Source organism: Salvelinus sp. IW2-2015, linkage group LG33 (genome assembly GCF_002910315.2).
Source record: "Salvelinus sp. IW2-2015 linkage group LG33, ASM291031v2, whole genome shotgun sequence".
In the NCBI taxonomy this organism is placed as follows: Eukaryota; Metazoa; Chordata; class Actinopteri; order Salmoniformes; family Salmonidae; genus Salvelinus; species Salvelinus sp. IW2-2015.
Window position 1 is genome coordinate 37758133 of NC_036872.1, and position 10409 is coordinate 37768541.

General features: G+C 41.8%; 1 protein-coding gene across 1 annotated transcript in view; it reads left to right on the top strand.

The window, feature by feature from the left end:
- Positions 1-6704: 6704 nt before the first annotated feature.
- LOC111957393 (SEC14-like protein 2) overlaps positions 6705-10409 on the top strand; it is a 27224-nt gene continuing 23519 nt past the window's right edge. The window contains 2 exon segments of the mRNA XM_023978191.2: positions 6705-6846; positions 8774-8849. Of these exon segments, the coding sequence (XP_023833959.2) occupies positions 6793-6846; positions 8774-8849 (130 nt within the window). The 5' untranslated portion in view covers positions 6705-6792.

Sequence of the window (10409 nt, forward strand, 5' to 3'; positions counted from 1 at the left end):
CTACTTACAAAGAGGTCTGTAATTTTTATCATAGGTACACTTCAACTGTGAGAGACGGAATCTAAAACAAAAATCCAGAAAATCACATTGTATGATTTTTAAGTAATTAATTWGCATTTTATTGACACACCCGTACCCMAAAAAATATCYAAGTTTATATATTTAAATCTTAAATATTGCCAGGTTGGTTCACACAGCTGTTTCACAAGGTGTTCATTGTTGTAAATTGTAAGKTATCCCTTGATGGTATTGTCACGACTTCCGCCGAAGTCGGCTCCTCTCCTTGTTCTTTCGGCGATCGMCGTCACCGGCTTTCTAGCCATCGCCGCTCCATTTCTCATATTTCCATTTGTTTTGTCTTGTTTCATACACACCTGGTTTTCATTCCGTAATCACACTACATGTATTTAGTCCTCTGTTCCCCTCSATGTCTTTGTGTGTAATTGTTTATTGTTAATGGTGTTTGTTCACGCTCTATACTTTTGTTTATTGTTCTGTGTTTTTGGGGCACTTAGATGTAATTTTGCGCCTATTTTTTGACCGAAATAAAAGTGTGCCTGTTTACTCTACTCTGCTCTCCTGCACCTTACTTCGCCTCCCTTACACAGCCTTAACAGGTACTTGTTAGTTCAACATTATTCATTGTTGTATCCTAGGACTGTAACGGCTCTCGTTGGTGGTAGAAAGAGTAGACCAAGGCGCAGCGTGGAAAGTGTTCATGATTTTAATTCCMAAAAAACACTCAAACAAAAYAGAAAACGAAAACGCACAGTTCTGTCAGGCAACAGTAACTAAACAGAAAACAAGATCCCACAACTGAAGGTGGRGRAAAGGGCTGCCTAAGTATGATCCCCAATCAGAGACAACGATAAACAGCTGCCTCTGATTGGGAAAAATACCCGGCCAACAAAGAAAYAKACAAACTAGAATGCCCACCCCAAATCACACCCTGACCTAACCAAATAGAGAAATAAAAAGGCTCTCTGAGGTCAGGGCGTGACAAGGACCTACAATAGATATATTCAACCACAATGGTGTATTAATGAGCTATACATTTTTTTTTGTCATAATAGAGGACCACTGAAATAATATTATTTCAAGGGAAGGCCAGGTTAAAATGAAAACATGCCAGCCAGACAAGCCAGTGTATGAATCAAATGTATTTGCATATGGATGGAGTGGAAATTAGCTGACTTTGTAATCTAAGGTGAGTAACATTAATATGCGTGCGGGGGGGCATCGAAACAATATATTTTTTGTTTTTACCCCGATGCCTATTTATTCATAAAAAGCAGATTATAGTAGATATCATTAATCACAACAGGACTACTTGTAGCCTAATTGGGAACAAATATAATGTGGGGAAAAGTSAAAGGATCCTAGTCAATCTATTGTTTGTCAAATCCAGAGTAAATATAGGCCTTYGTGTGTATTAAATCTGTAGGCGATTGTGGGCTAAATCAATGATGAATATAGATGAAATGTTCAGGCTTYATCATGATCTGTGATCAAAACAGGCTGGGGTGTTTTTCAGTTCCGTTTAGACTACGGTTATGCGTAAGAACGCAACTGCACTGAAATGAATAGCCTAATTCAATGCGATTCTCCTGAATAAAAAAAGTGTTTTATCTGTTAAACTTTGTGGTCTATGGACAGACCCATACCGATCCTATCTTTTTGGTCTTTTGCTGTAGCCATAGCCTACCACTAATATTCTAAATTGCGGCGTATTTAATTAAACAACCATATTTTCCTGTGATAGTGACACTTGCTTTTCATTTAAAAGTGAGTGTTTTCATAAGCCTATAGGTCTACCAAGAAACCATGTTGAGGCTGTGCAAGACCTTCGATAGGCTAGTGGACTATGTGGAAATAATCGTGGAGTTAATCATTGTTATAGCCTAGATCGCTTTACAGAATCTGGGCCGTTGTTTTTTCTAAGGCTAAACAAACAAGGGGTAGCTTGTGCTTTGTGCCCGTCTCTATAACAAGGGTTAGGCCTATATCCTCACATACCCCCTCAAATCGAGCCCTGCTTTTAACCATAAGACATCTCCACAGAAATATGTAGAGCCTAAGGATTGAATGGTGACAATGATTGTGTCCGTTAAACCAGTAAACTGGAAACTCTGGGGGGGGGGGGATGAGGTCAAATCATGACATCAGTGATGTTCAAGTCAGAGAAAGATGCCAGAGTTTCTGAATTGAAATTCCGAGTTAGAATACCGTTTTAAAAAAATCTCAGTCTGAGATCTTTTTTTCCCCGTGTTCCCGGTTGTCTTGAACGYACTGAAGTCAGAGATTGACGAGTTTCGAGTTGTTTTGAATGCTAGAGACCTAGGCTACCTCTTATTTCTGAATAGGACTACCTCCAACAAAGAAGCCCTTCTGTCTTTATTGATGTGAGAAATAGGCACAGTAAAGGTGGCTGGCTGTGATATCAACTAGCTTAATAATTGTTGTATTGAGGTGATATGGCTATTTTAGCTAAATTGACAAATGAAATTGATTAGATTACTTTGGCAATGTACATTTTTTTTTGACATGTAAACATTTGTACGGTGTTCATGGTGAGATCTTTAATAATAAACTAAACAGATACTTAAACTAACCCGTTACGCATAACACATGTAAACATTTTTAAGGCATTCATAGTAAGATCTTTCATAATAAATGTACAAACTGACACGTGACGTGTCAGTGACACGTCTACATGACGTGTACGTGTCACATGACATGAACGTGACGTGAACGCGTCGGCAATTTGACGCCGTAGGAAAATTGGCTCCATTGACAGTCCATGTTAATTCATGGCGGTATTTTATGGCAATAGGAAGACGTTAGGTGACTTGGTGAGAGATATTTGTAGCTTCACGAGGCCTAATTCGGGCACTTATCACCCCCCATACAACCACCCGATTAATGGTTAACACAGAGTGCATGCACCAGTAAGTGTGGGGTACGACATTCACCATATGAATGGTGGGATTAGTATGATGATTTCCACCTTCTAATGGGGTGATTGTAGTCTAACCGGGTGCTCAACAGTACTACACACAGACACCGTCCAGCCCGCCCCACTTCTTCGATGAGGTTTAACGGCGGTTGGCATTCAATAAATGTTGCATTAACGCAACCTCCTAGACTGGAGTATTACTCCCTTATACTTTGCTTGAAATAAATAAACAAATACCCTACCATCTAACATTACACTTTWAAAAAATTATACTAATAAACAAACAATTTAAAATTAAATACACAAACAAAATAAACACCACCCTACTCCACTATTTAAATATATTTAGTTCTACCTCAGGCCAACAGCCTGAAAGGATGGGACACCACCACTTAACACACCCTGTAACTCTTCTGACGTCAAGTCTCGCACACCCAAATACCTCTCTGCAGCTGCCATCACAACCTACATTTTCTGCCACTTACGTTCTATCCCTGCAGTTTAGTTCATAACCATTGCTATAAATGCTAAAARTCCAATCTTACTGAAACAGATCTACTACTCACACCACTCCTCTCAGGATCCCTCCCCCTTGACCCWTCTTCCTCTACTTTCTTCACTGCCTCAGCATATGACAACTTCTGCACTACTCTAACCCTGGAAGCCTCAATCTTCCTCTCTCGCACGGGACATTTCTGATCCCCAGCCCCATGGGCACCCCTACAATTAACACATAACACTACTTTTCCCAATGCTACACATTCCTTTGTCTCATTCCCTTCTGCACACTTCTCACACCTAGGAATCTCCCTCCTACACACTGCTGCCACATGCCCATAAGCTTGACATCTGTAACAACGTAATCTATTCAGCACACAATCTCTTACAGGATAACTTATATATCCTAACATCACTTTGTCGGGCAAAGACTCAACATCAAAACTCAAAAGAACAGACAACGACTCTTCTGTTTCACAACTGGCACACCCCTCCCTTCCAATGACTGTATATGAAGCTCCTTCCCCGCCACTCACTCGCTCATCAACAGCAGCCTGCTTCACTACCTGATAGTCAACAGCAGCCTGCATCACTACCTGATAGTCAACAGCAGCCTGCTTCACTACCTGATAGTCAACAGTGGCCTGCTTCACTACCCAATAGTCAACAGCAGCCTGCTTCACTACCTGATAGTCAACAGCAGCCTGCTTCACTACCTGATAGTCAACAGCGGCCTGCTTCACTACCTGATAGTCAACAGCAGCCTGCTTCACTACCTGATAGTCACACGCTGCTTCATACCTGATAGTCACAGCGCCTGCTCACTACCTGATAGTCAACAGCGGCGCTTCACTACCGATAGTCAACAGCAGCCTGCTTCCTACCGATAGTAACAGCGCCTGCTTCACTACCTGATAGTCAACAGCAGCCTGCTTCACTACCTGATAGTCAACAGCAGCTGCTTCACTACCTGATAGTCAACAGCACACAGATGAATTTAATTGATAATAAAAAAAAAAGAGAAATGCCATTGCAGCCTCGTGCATAGTGCCAAAACGTCAACGCAAAACAATACATTTTCATCCGCAACATCGTTTCAAAGTAGCCTAAATTTAGGGGAAACGCGAACATGGCAACCTTGTCTGTGCTGCTGGTACTGTAGCTCAACCCAGACTGTAAACACAGCCGCTACTCTCGTGAATATTATATTAGGGGGCGTGTACTTCCAGGTATGAACTAAACGAAAAAAAAAACATTTGATACATATTGTTTTACTTGTTTTCTGTTACTCAATTTGACAACCATAAACAAGAAAACGAGTCGATATCCAATTTCCGTTTTGGGTACTAGAAAAATGATACAACAATTAATTGACTCGTTTGGCCTTGCCTAGATGAAAGGAAATAAGGAATCTCGATAAGCGGTACAGAACCTTCTTGTCTTGCGTTTGATGTTTCTGTTGCAAAGCTATAGACCCTTTTCCAGTACACGACACATTGACGTCAGGCACAGACTCGTAAGACTCTTGGCGCCAGTAATAAAGCAATCGCCGTCTGTGCCAATTCAACATAACCGATATTACTTCTTAACAAAATAACCTCTTTGGGTGCTCATATGCTTACAATGATGTTTTGTTTCTTGCTTGAACAGCGCTAAGATTATATTTGGTTGTGATCTTTGCAAAATAACTATTTGGGGCTGCAGTTGTTAGCTAGAATGGTAACGCTCTTTGATATAGCCTAATTGATGTAGCCTGTTAGCTAGAATGGTAACTCTCATTGATATGGCCGGTTCCCCTCTCTCCACTGAGATTATCTGCCTCTAACCCTATTACAGGGGCTGAGTCACTGGTTTACTGGTGCTCTTCCATGCCGTCCCTAGGAGGGGTGCGTCACTTGAGTGGGTTGAGTCACTGATGTGATCTTCCTGTCCGGGTTGGTGCCCCCCTCGGGTTTGTGCCGTGGGGGAGGTCTTCGTGGGCTATACTCGGCCTTGTCTCAGGATGGTAAGTTGGTGGTTGAAGATATCCCTCTAGTGGTGTGGGGGCTGTGCCTTGGCAAAGTGGGTGGGGTTATATCCTGCCTGTTTGGCCCTGTCCAGGGGTATCTTCGGACGGGGCCACAGTGTCCCTCGACCCCTCCTGTCTCAGCCTCCAGTATTTATGCTGCAGTAATTTGTGTCGGGAGGCTAGGGTCAGTCTGTTATATCTGGAGTATTTCTCATGTCTTATCTGGTGTCCTGTGTGAATTTAAGTATGCTCCCTCTAATTCTCTCTCTTTCTCTCTCTCTTCTCTCGGAGGACCTGAGCCCTAGGACCATGCCTCAGGACTACCTGTCCTGATGACTCCTTGCTGTCCCCAGTCCACCTGGTCATGTTGATTCTCCAGTTTCAACTGTTCTGCCTACGGCTATGGAACCCTGACCTGTTCACTGTGATTATTATTATTTGACCATGCTGTTGATCTATGAACATTTGAACATCTTGGCAATGTTCTGTTATAATCTCCACCCGGCACAGCCAGAAGAGGACTGGCCACCCCTCAGAGCCTGGTTCCTCTCTAGGTTTCTTCCACTGTGCTAGCCACCGTGCTTCTACATCTGCATTGCTTGCTATTTTGGGGTTATAGGCTGGGTTTCTGTACAGCACTTTGTGACATCGGCTGATGTAAAAAGGGGCTTTATAAATACATTTGATTGATTGTAAAAGCTAGCCTTTAGAGCCATTTTACTGGGGGAAGTAGAAGTGGTGTTTAAGTGTAATGCAGTTGATTTGCAATGATGACACAAACATTGTATTAAGCAGGACATTCATACGAGCCTTAAAATCCAATTCAAATCCAAAAAGTATTGYGAAATGCACTCATAAGCAACATGTAAATAGAGGCTTATTTTTCTGGCATTCTATAAGAGCTCCCCTATTGCTCTGCCACCAACTTGAAAGGGTTCTACGTCAATTGCGTTTGATAAGTTTAACCTTGTTTCATTCTTATTTTGCACAATGTGAATGTTGGTCGTAGCCTGGCGGTTAAGAGCGTTGAGTTAGTAACTGAAAGGTTGCTGGTTCGAATCACGTAAAATGTGTGGCTTTTCTCCTATGTGTAACCTTTAATTAACTAGGCAAATCAGGGTGTGGGTGTTTCCTCTGGAATTGACACATTTACGACTTGACAGACAGGGATGGAGAAGAGAACAGCGCCCCCGTCGAGCAGCATCATACGGTACGATACSGTGACAGACCGACTGCAGTCAGTCCAGCAACTGGGACAGCAGTGTGTCGTTCTTAAAATTCCATTGACGGCAGAAAAACAGCTTTTTTTGTGTGTGCTTTGACAGACGTGATGAGCGGCAGGGTTGGCGACCTCAGCCCGAAGCAGGCTGGGGCATTGGAAGAGGTAAATATCTGTATTGTAGGCTACATTTCTGGTTTTGTGTAGCAATTATTTATGTTTGTCGATGTGACAATCGCCGATACTGTTGAGGACGGTAACATCTGGARCCTAGAAAACATATGACTACAGTTAATTGTAACTACCAAAATAATATTATTTAATCATGTCGTTCTCCCTGAAGTTTCTCTGTAAGGGCGTTTTCACACAGTTCTGCGCTGTACGCCTAGTTCGATTCAGAGAGCTTAATTTGATCAAGTTGGTTTCACACTGGCAAATGGCAAACTAAAATGCCTAAACAAAACCACGTGTTCATGCAAGTCATTTGTTTATTGGAGAAAAATGCTCACGTTAAATTAATATATGATTATCAAAAAGCATAACTGGTGTGTCCCAAACGTCATATTACYTTTGCCTTGGTCTTCCAACAACATGCAGGAGAAACAGCGCAATAGCTGCACCAACTGCGACGCGAATAGGCTATATTCAGTAGCCTATATCCCCTACCCTAATCTGCATCGCCTGCGAACGTCAATGCGCTGCTACTCACAGATATCAAATTACCGTTGGAGTGTATGCGAGAGCACCAAGGTCAATTAGTTTCATACTGGATATTCGGTATTCTGCCGTCAATAGCTATTGAACCAAGCATGCCATGACTATTAAATGTATATATTCTGAATCAGGGGGAGGATGGAAAATGAGACAGAGAGTTTGTGGTAATATATGTTCCATATTAATGGATTGGAGATGTTTTGTTGATGCGAGTTGGGTGCCTGGTTGATGACATCTAGTTGACATCAGAATTAATGAATAGAATTCTATCCATTAAAGGGGTAACCTGGGATTGGTACATCCATTTTTTGGGGACATTTAAATTATTACTATATAGCCATTGATTCTTGAAGAATGGAACTTAAAAAGGCCTCATGAGCAACGGTCTTACCCCATCGGAACCCCACATCTACGCTTGTTTACTCAATTGTTTGTAAACAATGTCATTGTAAACAAACACTGTATAGCTTCAAAACATGGTTAAAACTATAATTTTGATGTCATGGATGGTTAGTCCTTGCATCCATATTTGAGATTCCTTGCRTCTATGTATTTGAGAGTGGTTACATCTCTCATGCGACATTCCCTCAGCTGTTTACCAAATAACGTGGCGGGGTAAATGCTTTGTTATTGTTTGAAACCCAGATTGCCCCTTTTAAAAGGGGTCGACCTGCAGGACTATTCAATGTCCATGAWCCAGACTTACTATCTCATAATTCTGACTTAAACCTAACTGGATTTTCCATCTACCTCCTGGAGGCCTATTATTTTATGAATTAATTCCCAAGATATTATGTAACATTATTTATACCGTATGTAATTGAGTATCTCCAGTCTTGGTTCGYTATTGTCCTTTATGTCAACTTTCTAATACTTTGTCTTGTGTTTATGTTTATATCACGCAAAGCTCAAACATACAAGCAGCTATCTGATTGTATCTCTACATACCACATTTAATATGCCAGAATCAACAGACGTGTGACAGTGGTGTCACAGATTGAGGCAATGTGAATGATTATGGTTTCATCTGTCTTATTTTATGAAATTAAACTTGATATCTGAGTATGCTCTCTAGTGGACTTATTTTAGTGATTGTTAACCTATGATTGAAAATAGGAATTTCCCTCAAGAAGTCACACTATTGAATTTATTTTGACCTATGCGCTTTGTTTAATGTGTAAGAATAGATTAACTTCCACATTTTGAGGTGGATTGCATGTGATTTTAGACAAGTGTCTGTGATTATCTTATAACAATTAATTTCATATCATGTGTTTTCATTCATGTTTACAACTAAACCCTTGTCCATCACTAACACACCTTTGGCATCTCTCTCTCTCTCTCTCTATCACTGCCACCCCGTTTCATCCTTGGGCAGTTTCGAGAGAGGATTCAGGACGTTCTTCCACTACTTCCTGCTCATCATGACCACTTCCTGTTGCGCTGGCTCAGAGGTGAGGTAAACTAAAGTTGGTGGGAGACTGAGGCTAACTACAACTGTTGCTTCATCATGGCATGGTGGTGGGCTTGGAGTTGGAGTACTATAGTATTCTGCTAGGAGAGCTGTAAGGCTGTTAATAAGACCATGCTTGTCTATTGACAAACTCTCAGGTCTAGCTTTGTTACTGGGAGAAGCTACGGAAGAAGTCACGTTGAACACGCAGAWAAAGCAGGCACAGATATTGTAGTTTGAACGGAACAATTTCAGCAGTTGAAACTTGTATTTCTCAATAGTTTTTCAACACATAGAAGTAACCAACAGCTTTTCAAATAGAAACCGACCTTTAGGGAACTTACAAAACCTGCTTACAGTAAATGCCTTCAGTTGGGTGTTATGGGGGGAGAGTTTGAGAAAGAGAGAAAACATTTAGAAACCAAGTTGTTTAGCTTGGACATGGATAGTGTCTGTGTCTGTGGTGGAGAGTTGATTAGTCGATTAGTCGAGTGACAGGTTGTAGTAACACAGAGAGTGACTGGTTGTAGTAACAGAGAGTGTGACAGGTTGTAGTAACACAGAGAGTGACAGGTTGTAGTAACAGAGAGTGACAGGTTGTAGTAACAGAGAGTGACGGGTTATAGTAACACAGAGAGTGACAGGTTGTAGTAACACAGAGAGTGACAGGTTGTAGTAACACAGAGAGTGACAGGTTGTAGTAACACAGAGAGTGACGACAGGTTGTAGTAACAGAGAGTGACAGTGAGTGTGAGGTTAACACAGAGAGTGACAGGTTGTAGTAACAAGAGCGTGTGACAGGTTGTAGTAACACAGAGAGTGACAGGTTGTAGTAACAGAGAGTGACAGGTTTGTAGTACACAGAGAGTGACAGGTTGTAGTAACACAGAGAGTGACAGGTTGTAGTAACAGAGAGTGACTGGTTGTAGTAACAGAGAGTGACGGTTGTAGTAACAAGAGAGTGACAGGTTGTAGTAACACAGGAGTGACAGGTTGTAGTAACAGAGAGTGACAGGTTGTAGTAACAGAGAGTGACGGGTTATAGTACACAGAGAGTGACAGGTTGTAGTAACAGAGAGTGACAGGTTGTAGTAACACAGAGAGTGACAGGTTGTAGTAACACAGAGAGTGACGGGTGTAGTACAAGAGAGTGACAGGGTGTAGTACACAGAGAGTGACTGGTTGTAGTAACACAGAGAGTGACAGGTTGTAGTAACACAGAGAGTGACAGGTTGTAGTAACACAGAGAGTGACAGGTTGTAGTACACACAGAGTGACGGTTGTAGTAACAGGGAGTGACAGGTTGTAGTAACAGAGAGTGACAGGTTGTAGTAACAGGGAGTGACAGGTTGTGTAACAGAGAGTGACAGGTTGTAGTAACAGGGAGTGACAGGTTGTAGTAACAGAAGAGTGACAGGTTGTAGTAACAGGGAGGTGACATGTTGTGTAAACAGAGAGTGACATGTTGTAGTAACACAGAGAGTGACATGTTGTAGTAACACAGAGAGTGACGGGTTGTAGTAACACAGAGTGTGACAGGTTGTAGTAACAGAGAGTCGAC